General features: G+C 42.6%; 3 protein-coding genes across 8 annotated transcripts in view; 1 reads left to right on the top strand and 2 right to left on the bottom strand.

Moving 5' to 3' along the window:
* On the top strand, window positions 4,231-6,634 carry LOC110430196 (acetyltransferase NSI). Its single transcript, XM_021447371.1, has 4 exons — window positions 4,231-4,822; window positions 5,675-5,733; window positions 6,064-6,120; window positions 6,216-6,634. The coding sequence occupies exons 1-4, from the start codon at window positions 4,364-4,366 to the stop codon at window positions 6,295-6,297; spliced, it is 657 nt and encodes a 218-aa protein (XP_021303046.1). The 5' UTR covers window positions 4,231-4,363; the 3' UTR covers window positions 6,298-6,634.
* LOC110430194 (2-hydroxy-6-oxononadienedioate/2-hydroxy-6-oxononatrienedioate hydrolase) lies at window positions 6,894-13,162 on the bottom strand. Of its 5 annotated transcripts, none has more exons than XM_021447366.1 (10): window positions 12,646-13,162; window positions 12,289-12,496; window positions 11,999-12,192; window positions 10,989-11,368; window positions 9,534-10,901; window positions 8,790-9,291; window positions 8,335-8,671; window positions 7,809-7,907; window positions 7,597-7,717; window positions 6,894-7,405 (listed from the first exon to the last, which is right to left on the bottom strand). In XM_021447366.1, exons 5-10 carry the CDS (start codon window positions 9,685-9,687, stop codon window positions 7,191-7,193), a joined length of 1,428 nt encoding a protein of 475 aa, XP_021303041.1. In that variant the 5' UTR covers window positions 9,688-10,901; window positions 10,989-11,368; window positions 11,999-12,192; window positions 12,289-12,496; window positions 12,646-13,162; the 3' UTR covers window positions 6,894-7,190. The 5 variants fall into 5 exon arrangements, with proteins under 5 accessions (XP_021303041.1, XP_021303042.1, XP_021303043.1 ...); XM_021447367.1 differs by lacking the exon at window positions 12,289-12,496 and having other exon boundaries at window positions 10,989-11,134; window positions 11,214-11,368; XM_021447368.1 differs by lacking the exon at window positions 12,289-12,496 and having other exon boundaries at window positions 10,989-11,131; window positions 11,214-11,368.
* LOC110430088 overlaps window positions 15,903-18,069 on the bottom strand; it is a 3,428-nt gene continuing 1,261 nt past the window's right edge. Inside the window, exon 3 of one of the 2 annotated variants that reach the window (XM_021447037.1) lies at window positions 15,903-16,147. In XM_021447037.1, coding sequence (XP_021302712.1) covers window positions 16,090-16,147 — 58 coding nt within the window. In that variant the 3' untranslated portion in view covers window positions 15,903-16,089. Of the gene's footprint in view, window positions 16,148-17,290; window positions 17,573-18,069 lie in introns of those variants that run through there. The other variant, XM_021447038.1, reaches the window with a different exon arrangement.

The following is an 18,069-nucleotide window of genomic DNA, read 5'->3' as shown; positions in this document are numbered from 1 at the left end:
GCCTCAGGAGTGCTAGGAAGATTTCTGCCTCGCCTGACCCCGGGGCTTGGGTGCCCTTTCCTTATTGGACCGCTCGAGACCTCCCCATGATGTCATCTACTGAAGTGCCATAGCGCAACCAGATGGGACGCAGGTCACGTCCCCATGCCCGCGCCCATGCCATGCAGAGCATGGCACGACGACACTATGCTATCCACTCCCATCACTGTGCCAACTGCCCCCATCACTATGCATATGGCCGAGTCCAAAGATGATGATCAACGTCATTCTAGGCTCCTATAGCCACATATTCAGCAGAACTCCAAAGCATGGATCATGGAGAAGAGGCCTCAGGGGTCAACACAGGACAGGGGTCGGCATGGTTACTATAGGTACCGACATCCTGTCCATAGTGTCGGCATGGCTCGACACATAGACTGCAATAGCAGGCACGTCCATAGAATGACTACAAACGGCTACAACACAGGGAATGGAGAACCACACCATCACCGTATGACGCCATGCTTCATCCCCCACCTCGGGTCAAGACCCAGCACCATCACACGTACGCATGTATCATCTGCCTCCCCTTGATAACTATAAAAGGAGGAGGCGGGGTCTTCAAGAAAAAAGGGATAGACACGAACGCTTACATGCATCAAGTCATCCATTCGCATAGACAAAGCACAGTAGAGCAGGAGTACACCGCCTCCCACGCACACCTTCCAATCATGGTGCCAAGACCTCGGATCCACTCCCTCTCTCACACTTCGCTTGTAACCTATAGTACAAGTACTTCGGTACAGGATAATACAAGATCTCATCCCCGCACTGGACGTATGACATTCTCGGTCTGAACCAATATAAACTCTCTGTGTTCTTCCTGCATCACCATCCGGTTTAGAGTACGCAGACATAAATTCACTAGTTAGTGTCAGGACCACAAGTCCAAACACCAACACTCATCTTTGTGATCCAACACCGGGAGAGGATGAAAAGATTTTTGGGAAGCGTTCTTTGTGCGACTGCTCTCAACTTCTAGGATGGGTCATCTACCATCTAACAGACCTACGATGCCATTTCTCTCTACAATCAAAGGTAGACACCTCATGATTTAATGTCTTGGTTGATGTTGTTTAATCTAACTGGTGTACGAGTTATGCTTATACTAGTAATCATATTTATACTCATTTGCGGACCAAACACTAGGGTCACTTGGGTCATGGCCTTAGTCGTGGCCCAAGTAATCATGGAGATACGGCTAGTTCTCGGCCGCTCGCTCGCATCAGAGTCGCGCCGCCTCCTCGCTCGTGGAGTCGCTCCATCCGGCGCATAGAGTCAGTCAGGCAAGGTGCAAGCCATCTAGCGGGAGCAACAGTGACGTGCTGCCCTGGCAAGTGGCTTCCTTGGGCCACGCATACATGCTCAAAGCTCATCACGTAGTCACATGCCGCTGCTCCCCTCCACCGATTTAGCCTCATTTCAGGTATTTTTCTACTCTAATTTTCAAATCCCAACCATTAAATTTATAGTAGACTTGTAGTGTACTAGTATTAATTCAACAAGATGAAAAACGAAGTGAAGGCTTCATCTTGGACGGATGTAGCAGGTGTTATATTAGGCTAGGAACGTTGTTTTATGTAGAGAGATGAAGAAATCGGGATTATAGGTGCTCGGCTGCTGCAGTTTAATTGAATTGTTTTGGTCTTTGAGAAAAAAATACAAAACTAAAAGTGGTTTAGCTTTTTGGTGATCGATGCTAATTGTTCTATGATTTAGTTCTATCAATTGTTTCTGATCATTTCACCTGTGTGGGGTATTCTGATAGTTAAACAAGTGGCCCTAGTTTTGAAGAATTTCTGGATCCGCCACGGTTTATACTACGCAATATTGTTCATTATAATTTATATTATAGTTTTAATCTAAGGTCCTGTTTGGTTCTTATTGCTAAATTTTAGCTAGCTAACCTTTAGTCACTTTAGTAGCTAAAGTTCCAAACACATTGATTAAAAAAGCTAAAATAATTTAGTTCAATTCGTCATCTAAGAGTAACTAAAATAATTTTAACTAACTAAAATTTAGCAAGGAAATCAAACGAGGCCTGAAAATTGCCCAATTATTCAACACCTGTATGCAGCTCCGCGTGGAGGCCCAGTTGGGGCCGTTGGCGAGCGTCTTGCACAGCCACGAGCCCCGGGGCTCCGTCTCGTCCAGGGCTCTAGGCTCCAGTGGCCGCCCGGACGGTCCCATAGGGCATGAGGCCAGCGTGGAGGTATAGATGGCCACCGGGCCGGGCCGGGTCGGGCCGGCCCGGGCCTGAGCCAGGCACGGGCTGTAGCGTGCCGTGCCGATTTGGCCCACGTGCCTGCCATGCCGTGCCTCAGCGGCCCGCGTGCCTGGCCTTCGGCCTAAGCACGGGCCCACGGACTGACTTCGTGCCGTGCCGGCCTGCGTGTCCGGTGGGCTGGTCCGGCCCATAGCTCGATTTTGTAAAAAAACAAAATAACCACACAATGACACATAATGCCATAATTATTTTTTTACAACTCTCAACTTCTCATATTCACAATCTCAGTCGTAAATCATAGAAATGACATAAAAAACATGTAACATAATGTCAATCCCTAAAACTCGGGCCGTGCCGTGCCAGCCCACGGGCTCAGAGGTCGGCCCAAGCACGGCCCGCACCACCGGGCCGGGCCGGCCCGGGCCCACGAGTTACCGTGCCGGGCCGGGCCAAAATGTCGTGCCGTGGGCCGGGCCGTTGTGCCTCGGACTGCATGGCCATCTATACGTGGAGGAAGGCGACGTGCGCCACCAGGTTCAAATTTTGATTTTTTTTTTAATTTATGAAAAATTTAACATATATTTCTATAATATCTGTAATTCATAGAAATAATTTATATTTGTTTTCTAAAAAATTTAGTACATATTTATATTATTCCTAAATTATACCAGCCTAACCAATAAATTATACTAAAAATATTATTATAAATATAATAATAAGATATTGTGTACAAGATAGTGTAAGTGCATGATAAACAGAGGCCAAAACAAATGAACGTTAGCCCTTGTTTAGTTCACTCTAAAAACCAAAAATTTTTCAAGATTTCCTGTCACATCAAATCTTGCGGCACATGCATGAAGCACTAAATATAATAAAAAATAAAAACTACATTACACAGTTTGTCTGTAATCGCGAGATGAATCTTTTAAATCGAGTTAGTCTATATTTAGACAATATTTACCATAAACAAACAAAAGTGATAGTAGCCGAAAACTTTTCATTTCGGCAACTGAATAAGAAAAAAATATCCTATCCTATTCTATCCTATTCTATCCATCCATGGCACCAGGGGCACCGGCTCCCCGACCTCCTGAGTAAAGATGTCAATGGGGGCCCACGACCCGCGACCCGATGGGTATTTACTCTATTATGGTATCAATATGGAGTGAAACCAGTACCCATGGGTACATAAACGGAGCAAACCCTTCACCCATTGTGTACGCGGGTATGGGGACGTTCTAGTAGTCCCCATACCCATTTACCCATGGGTGAAAAATACCCAGCCTAAAACTAAAGAAGCCCACCAGCCACCAGTCCACCGGCAGCCCATACATTGAAACCCTATGTAGTGCTAGCAAAGTACTACTCTCTACTACGTGATTTGTATGGACAATGAACTATTATGATGTTGTGACTAGTGATTGCAGCAGAAATTATTATGTTGCTATTTGCTAGGTATATGGTAAGGTGGCTATGTGACGATGCTTGTGAATGGCTATGCGACGATGCTTGTGAATTGCTACTACGTGACTGGTGCTTGTGAATTGTTGATGTTTGGCGGGTATGGGTGACCCGCTGGGTCTAATTTAGGCCTTGTTTAGTTCCAAAATTTTTGGCAAAATGAGCACTGTAGTAATTTCGTTTGTATTTGACAAATATTGTTCAATCATATACTAACTAGGCTTAAAAGATTCGTCTTGTCAATTCCGACTAAACTGTGCAATTAGTTTTTATTTTTATCTATATTTAATACTCCATACATACGTCTAAAGATTCGATGTGACGGGGAATCTAAAAAATTTTGTAAAATTTTTGGGAACTAAACAAGGCCTTACCCACCCGGGTATGGGTCTGGGGAAATTCCCCCACCCATCACTGTATATGGGGATACCCGTGGTGTCATATTGTTGTTACGGGGATGGGTCTGGAGAGTTCATACCCGATGGGGATTTACCCATTGCCAACACTACTCCTGAGCCTCGCTCCAGCGCTCCCTAATCGCCGCCGGGCAAGATGGAAAAACAGTTTAGGCGCGCCACATCACAGAAAATGACCGCCGCCGCCGCTCAAGCGTTCCCTCACCATTGAAGCTTCACCATGGCCGCCACATCCGTCAAGGTCGCGCGCCTCACCACCCTCGCGCTCTTCTCTCCGTCTCCAACCCCCTCCGGTCCGAAGTCCACCAAGCGCAGAGCTAGGGCCCCACCACCCATCTCCATCTCCATGGATCCGGCCCTCGTGGACCCAGCCCACCTCCAGGCCCTTATGCTCGCCTGCGCCCACAACTGCGCGCTCCGCCTCTCGCCGGCGCTATCAGTTTCCGCTGTCGAGCCGGTCGACCTCAGCAAGCTACGGACTGCACTTGCGCACAGCTTCATCGTCGTATCTGTCTTCTGCGGCGCTAGGTTCTTGACAGACGACAGGGAAGGGGAGGGGGAGGGACAGAGATTCTTGGGCTTGGAGCTCGGGCTCGAGCGTCAGGGGGAGCGGCGGCTTGTCGGGTTTGGGCGCGCCGTCTCCGACCTCGGGCTCACCGCATCCGTCCATGACATCGTGGTAATCTTCTCTTTTGCAGTGAAACCGTGTAGAGAACCCTGATTGTGGGTAGAAACTAGAAACTATTAACTGTGTGAAACCCCTACTCTTCTATTATGTTCTTGATAACCTCATAGGCATTAAGCCATAACACGTTTTCCATCTGGCATTTCTTGCAAAAAAAAAGAAGATCTTTTTCTTTTGAATTCGTGATGAAGACACTCTGGATGTAATCATACTAGTATGAGTATCTTTTGAATGGTGGATGCTACTATGCTAGAGAAAGTGTTTAGTTGATTGAATACTATGGAACATTAACCATACAAGGCCGAGATTGTTTAAGTTGCAGATTGTGGATTGCAGCCTTTAAGTTTGTACAATCTTGCAGTTGAAACAAAGCAACTATAAGGTTCTATCGATCAACAGGCCAGATTATTACGATCCAACAATCTGCTTCCTACAAGATGCAACAATTTGCAAGACAAACAAATAGGCTAAGAATACATAGCCTTGTAGAAATAAACAGTGCTTTGGTCGCAAACTTGCAATGTAATGTGTATTGATTGGAAAGCGAAGTATGGAAGAATAAACTTTCTGCACTGATCTACTTATTTTTGTGCTTATGCATCAATATTGTGTTATCTTGTACAAATTAACTAGCTATAAGTGAACTTCTTGTGCATTTATATTGAAAGTTTCTATGTAGCATTAAGTGCAACTTGCCAAGTCTATTTTGACTTAATTGTAATGGAATTTTGGGCATTAAGGGTTTCATCAGTCTTCCTTTGATACCTTATACTTCTATTCCAAAACAGTAAAAAAAAACTCATAGCCATGTCCCGTGTTCATATAACTATTTTCAGTGACTTGCAGGTACATCCATCACTACAGAGGAGAGGAATTGGCCGAAAGATAGTGAACAAAATTACAAGGTAACTTGCTGATTTTACCCAAAAAGAAATGTCACACATTATGTTCCTATTACAGATGCTATTGATCGCATTAGTTTGAGAGGTCCTAGCTATGAAGCACCATTGGTTGCTGCCTACAGAAACTGAGTGATTTTTCTAACCATATTACGTGTTCAACTCAAATGATCTTTTATTTTGAATCTAGTAATCTGTAATCGTAGAGAAAAGATGAATATATGCAGTTTTAAATGCTTCAGTGATTAGTAAAAAATACTTGTAATCTGTGATAAATTGTTTTCTGGTAAAAAGTTATGCTTGATCAAACAATTCATTGCTGCAAAATATCTGCAGGGTACTTCATAGCAGAGGTATATATGACATCTCTGCATTATGTACAGAAAAGGAGAGGTATGGCATTGTCACTAAATAAATATGTGGATTGCTTAATCTTCACCAATGTATGACGGCATTTATTTATTCATATATTATGGTTCCTTTTGCAGGCCCTTTTTTGAAGCTTGTGGATTTGGTGATGATATGATGGGTTCAACAACAATGTTGTATACTAGAAAATCACACAAATAGTTCATTAAAAAATTGTCAATTGGCATAATGCCCTTGGTTGACATGATAACTTATCTGTTGGTCTTCATTGCTGATATTTGTAAGCATTACTGCCAGAAAAGGGAGTTATGAGATGCAGAAGTTATCTCAATGTGCACACCTATTGGGACAAATAACCACAAGAATTTGGAGAGGCCGTTTTATGCCATGTTAATATGTGTGCAAAATAGCATTACCCAGTGTTTTTCAGCTACCACAAACTGCGAAACTTACTGTGATTTAGAGAGAGATATGTATATATGAAATGAATGGTTCTATAGATATTGTGCCTCTTTTCACAATTTTTTAGTACATGTTACCACAATTTGCAAATGTGCTTGAACAAAGAGTATACGTCATAAGGAGCAAACTCTGAACTTTTATATGTTCTGGAGTTCATGTAAAGATGTGATTGGGGGTTTGGGTAGGGGGAAGGTGTGTGTTTTTACTCTTATTTTTGACGGGTTGATCCTTTTTTATGAGGATTTGGATCACGATTTAGGACCGCAATTGAAATAAGCCCTCATTTGTAGACTGCAATATCCTGTGGTCAATTAGTTTGCTGCTACAACAAAAAATAGTAGAGGAACAAACCAATAAAATCGCTTAATCAAGAGAGATATAATGTACATTTCCAACTACATTCACAAGAATGATTGAAGGGAGGTTGATACAGTTCAGTTATTCTCTATATGGTACCAGTTCTATCAAATGTCATCTACAAATGAACAATGCAATAGAGTTCCAATTAGAACCCTAAATTGTCCACAATTAAGAGCTGCCAATCTATAACTGTTCTCTTGTGTTACTACAATTTTTCTTCTTATCTCCAGTCTGTGACTCCGTGTTTGCATGTAGATATCATACAAAACTCGTCATACAGCTGCTTGAAATACTTGTTCATTTGGATTTGCAAACATTGTCCGTAGAAATTTTTCAACGACAGAGAGGAATTCCTCAGGTCTTTCCTCCTGGGGCAAGTGACCGCAACTCTTGATCACCTCAAACGTTGCTCCAGGTATAGCGCGTGCTACACGCTCAGCATTCCAAGCAGGAACGATGCGGTCAGTGTCACCTGTCACCACTAGCACTGCAATGGTATGGCAAATTATCAGAATTCAGGATTAATTTTTTTATGAGTCACATATTACATTGCTTTAAATCCTTATCTAGAATTTTTTTAAAAAAGTTTCTTGACAGAAATACATTACCACAAAATTTTGTGGAGCGATAGAACTAGTTTCTCTTAATTGTGGGTTCTCAAAAGAAAGAAAGAATAACCTGGGCATGAGATCTCAGAAAGCCTCTTTGAAACTGGTGCTCTTGATGCAGATGCAGAATCTATGATCATGGATATGGTGTGCTCCAGAAGAGCTGTCTCCCAACCCTTGGATTTTAGAGGCTGCAAAGGCCAGAAGAGTTTTCACATATAGTGCACCGCAGTCCACAATTAACAATTTGATAGTGGAGGTTCTAAGGCGTGGAAATCTCACCTTTGTGTAACCTTGTATGACATGATCAGTTACTTTGCTTGGGTCATACCATGCGTTCCGGACACCCAATACACCAAATTTATCCATCACCCACCTTACCTAGGTCACCGAAGTACGCATGAAAACGTAAAAATTTTGAATGCACCCATGAACATATATCGAATAGAAATTCTTGTGTCGAGCAAACATCTTCTTTTGTGCACATTTTAAGAGTTCGAACTGTATTACTTCCTAGCAGCACTGAATCATGTACCATCATGAAAGTAATTAGACTAGTTAGCACTCAAACAGATCTCAGCTTATTAAACCAAAGTAAATAGTGCAACTGGAGCATCTGATCAGATGTTGGCTTCAGAGTACACCAATAGCAGCTCTGCGATGCTATAGTTGCTGAAGTCTAAAACAAATTAAATTTGGGATTCTATAAGTCTTAGCCAGTAAACCTAATAAAAAACCAAAATGCTTGTTAAATTTGCAAGTAGGTTAGGAATTAGCTCTAGAAAACACACACAAAAAAAACACTTACCAGTGCTGCACCCAATGATGACCGAAGAAAAGCGACGAGACCTTTAAGACAGAAAGACCGAACCACATCTTGTATTGCTGTGATCATCTTGAAAACAAGCCCTGCAATGTGCTTCCATAGCTGAAGAAATCGTCCCCAAATCCTAGCAAACAAATTTGGAGGCGAATTTTCATCATTGGGAACGTTCTGTGTTTGCTGCCCTCCTTGTTCCCCTGACTGGTCCTCTTTCACCACCTTCCTGGGTGCAAATATAGCCGGTGCAACTAACACAAGAGCAGCCACCCGTTCCGGTGCGTCAAAGTACGCATCCACTGCTACAAGGCAGCCAGCTGAGTGCCTGGGGCAATGATCATCATACACGTCCATATAATCATCACACGAAAGCAATGCAGATAGACAGAGCTAGCTACAGAATGAAGCAAGCAATTCAGATTTGGGATTATCAGTACTAGTACCCAACAAGTATGGCCTTCTCAGCGCCAAGGTAGTCGATGAACGCCAACGTAGCCATGACCGAGAACGCCATGGAGTACGGGTTGAGAGGCTTGGTGTCATCAGCAGACCAGCTGGCCCGGGATGTCAGTCCAAACGCCGGCCGGTCGAACGCCAGAACCTTGGCACGGACAATGCGGGCGAGAGGCCGCATCACACGGCTCCAGGAGAAGACTGACGCGCCGAAGCCGTGCAGCAGCAGTATGGGCAGGCCAATCTGGCTGTTCCGGACAGCGTCTGAGGCAGTGGTGCTACTCGAGGGTTGGTCGCTGGACGAGTCCTCAACCTCATCCTCATCCTCGTGGCTGCAAACCTTGTGGTGCAGCCTCACGCCGTTGATCTCGTAGAAGCTGCTGTCGGGGTCGGCAAGCGCGTCGGGGTCGAGGAGCTCGTCCTGGTCGATGCCGGCCACGCTCCGGCGCCGCCGCCGTCGGGGCGGCATCTGAGCGCTGTCTGGAACGGATCCTGCATTTGCTCAGTACTGTCAAGCACTCAAGCTGGGGGTTCGGATTGGGTAAAGTGCAATCTTTTCGCGGCCGACAGCGACAAAATTCGCAGCCCAGATGGTGGATCGGAGGAAAATAGAAATGTGTGAGAGATTATTGATCCAAGAAGACTACACCGTCTTCATCCCTGGGCGCCGGCCTACCTATGAATTCATTCCAAAGACAAATAAATTCTTCCTCAAAGCAAGAGAGAAATGATACCCGGGAACTCAGCTGAGGCGGAGGCGGAAGCTGGAGGAGGACCGGCCGGCCTGCGCGTGAGGAGCAGTGGCGTCCTGGTGGGCGCAGCTGCGCGGAGGTGGGCGGCGGCGGGTGGGGGCCGGGGGGAGAGTAGCATTAGCTTTAGCATCTGCATCTGATTGATCCGGCGGCGGGAAGCCGTTGTGTGCGAGCGCAAGAGATTGGGATTTACTCGGTCCCACACTGCAGCCACACGCACATCCAGTTGTCCGAAAACTAGCCATACGTTATTAGCGCATTATCTCATCTCAAAGAAAGAAGACTTGTGGTTTTTGGATGGCAGAAAACTAGCTAAAACTTGCTATCGAAGATTATGATGATTGAGGTGCCTGTTAATAGCGACAATGATTTTGCCTTTGCTTTTTCTCAAATACACAAAAGATTTACAATATTTTTATAGTTGTCTACTTTCTTTAAGTTCTCCACCTTATTTAGTTCGTGACTAGGAAGCGTGCCCGTGCGTTGCTACGAGATAGCTAACATTTTGTACTAAAAACATACAGATCACATGAAAAAATAATAATACTCTAAAATTAAATACCAACATTAAAATAACATTTAATTCAAAAAATAAAGTTTATAAAACTAACTTAGTCACATAGAGCGCGACATTGCATGCTCACATAATGATATAACAATAATTTTAAATTTAAACGTGTTTTGGATTTTCATGGCCTAGTTTTTATATATACTACATTTCCGTCCTCTTTTGTACTCAATGATAAATTTTAATTCAATAGTCGTTCATATTTTCAAACATTCATAATAGAATGACAAAAAAAAGTTTATAAAGGTCCATCAATTCTCCTGGCTAAATAATGTGCTTGCTCTGATAGACATAAGGAAAAGCATCTGGCTATGATCATAGTTGTTCATTGCAAGAGAAGAAATATTATCACGATAAGTGAAGCAATGCTAAGCTCGCGCTCAGCTGATACGCTCAAACATAGAATTAAGCAATGCAAATCAAATGGAAATGGTGATTATGTCCATTGCAGCATTGGTAATCAAGCAGAGAATTACATACATTTAAAATTAATCATAAAGAGTAATAAATTGTAGTTGTTTTGTTAATTACATAAGCATAGGCAAAAAATATCACAACTTCTGTATATCTTCTAAACATTAAAAAGATCTAAGTGAAGAGGGAGACATGCCTCTTATGGCTCAACCATAGCATTTGTCAGCTGCTGTTACATAGAGACATGGCAAGGGGGTAAGTTGTCAGTTCCTTCTTACTACCTGAATCTCGGTCTTATTGGCAACTAACTTGAGGTCCACATTTGGTGCCCAGTTTCTCGGTTCTAGAGTTTGGAAGGCTCACCATTACTGCCATTAAAAATTGGTGCCAACTGCCAAGAGTTAGCTATAGAGTACACATAAATCAATCTTAGCTCAGGGACAATAGAAGTTTACCTGTAAGAACAAAAATATAGGTTCTAGCTGTTTAGTACAGAACCATCATTATCAGCCAACATGTATTAATCTGCAACATCATTGTGAATAGTCTGGACATCTATTTTTCTTTAATCTGCATGCTTCGCCCATGTTCTGTACTCCTGCTAAAATAGAGTAATTTGTCTAAAGATGGAGAGGTAATGCAAGTGGAGTTTAAGGAACCACCGCAATAAGAAGACTCACATTCAGAGGTCCTGCAACTGCATGCACCCTAGTGGAAAAATGTCAAAGAGCCATTACCTTAGTTAACCTTGTGCAATTTGTCTTTGCCTGAAGCCCGGAACTCTAACATGGATCACCGATCACATCAGGTTATTCAAACACAACACACTCCAATCCTAACAACAGACGCATTCAAGATTTAACATCATCAGGGATCAGGAATCATGGAAGAATTAATTATGCATGAAAGGGGAGTTGCCAAAAAGAATTGATCTGAACAAACTGAAATTTGTAATCTCAAAAGATCAACAAAGTCTGAAAATTTATCAATTTATCGTCAGGAACCATAACTCCATTGGAGACCTAGGCCTTATTACGCTTACTAAACAATTGACACTGTGAGTTCTTAGTGTTGTGTGAGGCTATAAGTAAGTGCCGCACCACATCACAGCACGCAACAAGATGTGCTGGGTACGGTGTGCCTTGAAGGAACACTAACTGCATGCACTCTATTGAAAGCACAAACAGGTCCTGTCTAATTTCAAACAATAGTTTCATTTGAATATAGAACTTCGATTGGAGACAAAATTCTAGGTATGCAGCTGTAAAAAAATAGTGAAAGCTCTATCATGATTTTATCTAAAATATAATTCAACATAACATGAAGTAGATGATTGCAATATACGTTGTGGCATATGTTCAGTACACGCGCACAGGCAATAGTAAAAAAAAATATGCACTGCTAGGATCTGTACCAACAGTTGCACACTCCTAGGATTTCAGAAAAATGGAGTGCTATCTCATACCTATCACAGGACAGTAGGCCAGCCATGATCGTAGGGACAGTGATGAAAGAAGTCACTCCTTGATCCTTGATGGCATCAAAGATTGTTTTGGCATCAAATTCAGTACCAGGACATGGCAACCTCCGGCCATCAAGATAGCCATGTATGAAGAGATCCCTCCGATAAGGCACAGGGGTGCCATGTGTAGGTAAAACCTGGACCAACAAAGACAAAGTATTGTAAGTCATTAACATAACATAAAAATTATATTGGTGATTCATCAAATCTATTAATGACATAGGCAACATTACTTTCATAGGGGGAACTGTAATACAAGAGTACTTGGATCCTGATATCATATACCATCATCATTGTGGCTATTTTCATGGCAATTTTTGCAAGGGACTGAATGATGAAAGTATGGCTTATGTCTACACCCTTTGGATGCCCATTAGTTCCTCAATCAGAATACCATAAAGTATCAGCCATTTTGTACCCAAGTTTCTCAATTCGATCTTCCTGTAATATGCATAAAAATTATGGAGATTTAAAAACGCAATGCCACAGAGGGTACAGCTAAAAACACAATGCCACAAAACTAACCAAGCCACGGTGATCTATTATCCAGTACATAGGGTGAGATCTAAAGGACACGAATAAGCACAAACCTGTAGGACGAGCCATCGACATTAGGGGACCCTGCGCTGCTGCTACCGGCTACCGTCTCGCCGTCCTCCTTGAGCTCACCATGGAGCTCTGGCACGGTGAATGGGCGGGACCCCTCTGACCCCAGCGCCACTTTGCCTCCTGCTTCACTGTCGCCGATCATGGCGGCTCATCATCAACCTCCGGCGAGGGGCCCTCCGGCTCTCGCTTGTCATTCGCGAGATCCTTCGCACCAGCTGGCCTCACCCCGCCATGGCCTCGCCTAGCCCAGAGGCAGCACACCCCGCCGCGCTCTCACCTCGCTCGGCGGCGCCGGCGGCCAGCGGGCCCTGAGGTCGTGCGATGTGGTCGTAGCCTGGAGGCCGTCGACGGAGGTGACGTCAGCGGAGGCGGAGAAGGCTCATGGCCTGCTCGTCCTCGCAAATCTTGACCATGGCTAGGGATGGGGTCGATGGCGGCAGAGCGGTTTGTTGGAGGAAAGCGAGCTGGGAGTTGGCTGCGAGGTGTGTGGCGTGGGGGTCGGGGATTAGCGTGGGCTGACGATGACCTCCGGGTCTTTTTTAGTCGTAGAGAAAAGAAAAATATTTTGGGTAATAGCACATTTATAACTATAGCAATTAATATACAATTATAGACTAATTAAGCTTGTTTAATAAAGACTTTTTTACTAAATATCATCAAAATATAATAAAATAGCATTAAACTAGAGTTCAGTCATATTTGCTATTTTTGAAAATGTTGGCAACATTACTACACAAATAGTGGTAGAGTCTATGATGTGTAGGCCCCACATACTGAGAATACTTTCTTTAAGGGAGTGTTTAGTTGAGGTTGGTAAAGTTTAACACGTACTGTAGCATTTTTGTCTTATTTGAAAATTATTCTCCAATCGTAGACTAATTAGGTTTAAAAGATTCGTCATGCAAATTACTCTCTAGCTGTGTTTTTAGTTTCGTAAATAGTCTATATTTAATACTCTATGCATGTGTCCAAATATTCGATGCGACGGGCGGTAAAGTTAAGTTCTCTACCTTATTTAGTTCGTGAAAAGAAAATATTTTGGGTACTATAGCACATTTATAACTATAACAATTAATATACAATTATAGACTAATTAAGTTTGTTTAATGAATATTTTACTAAATATCATCAAAATATAATAAAATAACATTGAACTAGAGTTTAGTCATATTTGCTATTTTTGAAAATGTTGGCGACATTACTACACAAATAGTGGTAGAGTCTATGATGTGTAGGCCCCACATACTGAGAATACTTTCTTTAAGGGAGTGTTTAGTTGGGGTTGGTAAAGTTTAACAGGTACTGTAGTATTTTTATCTTATTTGAAAATTATTGTCCAATCATAGACTAAAATAAGAATTAAATTCCAGTTCTTTGTTTTCTTTTAAGGAAATAATTAGACATGGAATTATATTGGTTAAGACGTAATAAATTTGAGCGTCAACTCGTATATGGCGGGTGCGAGTTTCCGCGCACGCCTATGAGTAATCTGATTGGTTTTAAGCGTGGAGTTGACGTTTTGGTGGGCTGTTGTATATTAGTCGGTTTATGAGGCCGACCCAGGAATATAGAAGTGTTGACAATGTTTTGGGCCGAAGAAATTAGGGAGAAGGTGAAAGTGAAGTATCTAGAGATGAGTAAGAATTGGATAGGGGTCATAAATCTGTGCATGTGATGTTGTGTTTGTTTTTAGCTGATGTCTTTATTGTCGTCGTCCTGCCAGCTATTCTGTGTTTGCATGTTCAGCCTGGTTCAGTCTCATCCTCTTTGTTGCGACTTGTTTAGTTCCAAAAAGTTATAAAAAATTTTCAATATTTTTCATCACATCAAATTTTACTCTATATGTATAGAACCTTAAATATAGATAAAAATAGAAAACTAATTATATAGTTTAGTTTCAAAATTTTTTTAAACCTAATTAGTTTATAATTAAACAATATTTAATAAATATAAACGAAAATGATATATTAGCCGGCCGAAGAAGAAACACGTAGAGCAGAGGCGAGAAAGAAGCGAGGCACAGGACACGGGAAATCGATAGGAACAAAAGACAAACAAAAGCGACGGGATCAATGGGCAAGAGCTGTGCGGCAGAATAAAGATTGTGCCGACCGGAAATCCGAGAAGCGATTCACCCTGAAGCGGTGAACAACGGCAGGAAGCGAAAACATTTAGGCCTTGTTTACTTCCCAGAAAATTTTGCAAAATTTTTCACATTTCCCGTCACATCAAATCTTTAGACGCATGCATAGAGTATTAAATATAGACGAAAATAAAAACTAATTGCACAGTTTGGTCGAAATGGACGAGACGAATCTTTTGAGTCTACTTAATCCATGATTGGACAATATTTGTCAAATACAAACGAAAGTGCTACAGTGTCCATTTCCCAAAAATTTTCGAAACTAAACAAGGCCTTAACAAGAGCAAGGTCGGAACAGACAGAACTGCTTCTGCGCACCAACAGTGCTATTAGCATGGACCCTTGATTAGGCAAATCAAACGGCTGTTCATATTTAGACTAACGTGGACACGGCTCCTGTTCAGGAAGCCGACGCAGTCTCTGTCTTTAAAAAACTCTATTTGGCATGCACGGAGTTTGTTTATATATATATATATATATATAAAGTATACTCTGTGGCTAGCTGTAGAATACCTTATTTTGTAGCCAAGCCAGACAGTCGAGTCACTCGCGGCCGGTCCGGTCATTCAACCACGCAACAGATCCTCTGCCCAGATTTACGTGAGTCATCATTGCCTGATCTCGTGAGCGCATTTACTAAAGATGCTGAGCGGCATTAGCGTAGCTGCGTAGCAATTAGCGGTCATATCTTTTTGAAACTGCTAGCGGTATTACAGAGAACCAGAAAGTAGCATTTACGTGAACCTGAGAACCTACAAGAGTGCTTGATAGCATTTACGAGAACCTAAAAAGTAGAACGTGGTGTCATGCTCCCAACTCCCAAGGCTACGTGGTAAGTTTACCACAAAACGCTTACAACAAAAATAGTTACGATATTTTAAATGTTCCAAAACGGTAATTAGGATGGGAGAATACTTGGTCAGGTTACGAGAATACTTGGTCACCATATAATTTAGCGTCAAGCAATTTCAATTAACTAGTTACTATAATGTCAAGATCAATTTACCATAGAACATGGTTACCTTAATTTCAATATAACTAGTTACTATAATGTCGAATTCATTTACTATGAGATAGTTGCGAGAATAAACATTGTCAATTAGCTCCACTTTGTACAGGAGAATAGCTCAATTACAATCACAAAATGGGTACCAAATCACTTCTGTAGTTGTTAGAAATGTTTCATTCACAATCAGGAACATGTTACAGGAAAAGAGATCTTTCGAATTGAATCTGACATAGTTAAAAATTGAAACAATCTCGCTTCTCCAAATCAGCTCGATTACAACTGACAGTAGTTCCAAGATAGCTTCCCACTCCTCAACACTAAATGTGCTATCCTGGAAACATTGGAAATAGTTATTAATCCTCAATTGCTGACTATACGATTTACAAGAAACAAAATTACAAGAATTATGTCGTATGATATAACAGTAGTAGCCTAAGTTACACGGATACTTCAGGGTACACGCATATCCCGTATCCGATACGTATCCGATACGGATACGCTGCCGATACGCGGCCAGTACGTACTGGAGAAGTATCGGAATTTTGTTTTTTTTTAAATAATGCGATACGTTTGCCTGATACGTATCCAGCACTAGACACGCGTATCAGGCAAGCTGGATACGGCCCAGCCCATTAAGAGGGCCATATGTGTCGCCTGGGACGGACGCGCAGTCGCCCGACTCGCGCCGCCTCTTCCGCGACGGGTGAAGCACTGAAGCCGTGAGGCCACGACGCCCGCCGGCCGCCAGCGCCGTCCCTGCTCGCCGGCGACGAGCACCGTCCTTGCTCAGCCGTGGAGCCGCCTGTGGAGTTTCTGCGCGCGTGCTCCTCTTCTTCAGCTCTTCCCGATCCGGATCCCGTGACATCGCATCCGCGCTCGCCGGCCGCGGACCACCTGCGACGAGCCTCTGCTCGCCGGCGACGAGGCCTGCTGGTGCGGAGGCAGCGGCGTGGTGGGAGCAGTAGGAGGCCCGCATCCCCTGCTCTCGCGCCCTGATGTTGGGAGAGATATACGAAAGAGGCAGCAGTGTGGTGGAAGCGATGGAGATGTTACTGGAGAAGTGTCTGGATTGGAGAGAGGACATGGGAGACGTGGACTGTTGTTGGGAGGCTGGGAAGAGGATAAGATCGACAGCAGAGTGGGGCAGCCAGGTCGACAGCTGTATTCTTTTGTCCTCTTCCTCCCCTTTCTATTTCAGAGTTCAAGGTGATGTAGAACTGCTACTTGTACTGGCTACTTTCAGAATTCTAATATGTGTCATTATTTATTTATTTTAAAAATATTATTTTAAAAAATAGTAAAACGTATCCGCGTATCGGGTTTTTTAGAAAATTGCCGTATCCACGTATCCGTATCCTTCCGATACCGATACGCGTATCCGTGCTGCTTAGGTAGTAGCGTGTAGGAAATCACTGAAGGCATAGTGACCCCAAAGGACAATTGCTTTTCCATACACTATATAGTATATATATGATTTACAAGAAACACAATTTGCTATTTATTCAGAAGCGCCAATTGAGGCTATTTTCAGAATAATGAGTTAGAGAGAAAAAAATCATCAGAAAGGGCAGATCAGCAATAAACAGTAAATATATAATTTCAACATGCAATCTGAAATCTCCTGCCGTCTGATTCCAATGCCAGAAACCAGTCTTTTCATCACCAGTTATAGGAAAATCATTGTTGGTCTTTTCCATCTTTAGTATGAACAAAAACTAGTAACTGACCTCCTGTGTCCTATGTAGTGAAATTGAGCCTGGAAACCAACCAATAAACAAATGAGCATTGTTTTTTTAACACTATCGCTACAATGATTGACCAAGGAGAAGTACCATTCAACCAAATAAGCTCACAGCCACCAGCCCACTGTACAATTTCTCAATAAAAAATAAATGTAACACAAAAACGGGTTTTCGTAACTCCTAAATATGATTTACGATGGTCCAACTCACTCCCGTTCAACACGGCTAATACTCCAAATGGGAAAATGCATAAAAAGTGGATGTACAATCAAACAATCATCCAATCCAAAAGAAATTGGTTAAATGTTAAACGAGGGAGAGGCAGAATGGCACAGCTGCTCACTCAATGTACAAACAAGAGACAAGGAGAACACATCTCCTAAAAAATCATCATGAAAGGAACATCTGTAAATGATATGAGAAATTTACCAAGATTTCTTGGTTAACATGTGTAAGAATACAATCATTAGCTAACTGCCACTAAGAAGTTATCTTTTTGCGGACATCTGGA

This window comes from Sorghum bicolor, chromosome 9 (assembly GCF_000003195.3).
Source record: "Sorghum bicolor cultivar BTx623 chromosome 9, Sorghum_bicolor_NCBIv3, whole genome shotgun sequence".
NCBI classification, from domain to species: Eukaryota; Viridiplantae; Streptophyta; class Magnoliopsida; order Poales; family Poaceae; genus Sorghum; species Sorghum bicolor.
Note: the sequence above shows the minus strand (reverse complement) of the source record. Positions and strands in the feature narration are given on the sequence as shown.

Bases quoted from the DNA above. Each gene is read 5' to 3' on its own strand.
- LOC110430196 (XM_021447371.1), top strand. From the start codon at position 4,364: ATGGCCGCCACATCCGTCAAGGTCGCGCGCCTCACCACCCTCGCGCTC. The intron at 4,823-5,674 runs GTAATCTTCTCT...AGTGACTTGCAG, and splicing joins CATCCGTCCATGACATCGTG to GTACATCCATCACTACAGAG. The intron at 6,121-6,215 runs GTATGGCATTGT...TTCCTTTTGCAG, and splicing joins TTATGTACAGAAAAGGAGAG to GCCCTTTTTTGAAGCTTGTG.
- LOC110430194 (XM_021447366.1), bottom strand. From the start codon at position 9,687: ATGCAGATGCTAAAGCTAATGCTACTCTCCCCCCGGCCCCCACCCGCC. The intron at 9,292-9,533 runs GTATCATTTCTC...GAGCAAATGCAG, and splicing joins CGCCTCAGCTGAGTTCCCGG to GATCCGTTCCAGACAGCGCT. The intron at 7,406-7,596 runs GTTATTCTTTCT...ATACCATTGCAG, and splicing joins TTCTGAGATCTCATGCCCAG to TGCTAGTGGTGACAGGTGAC.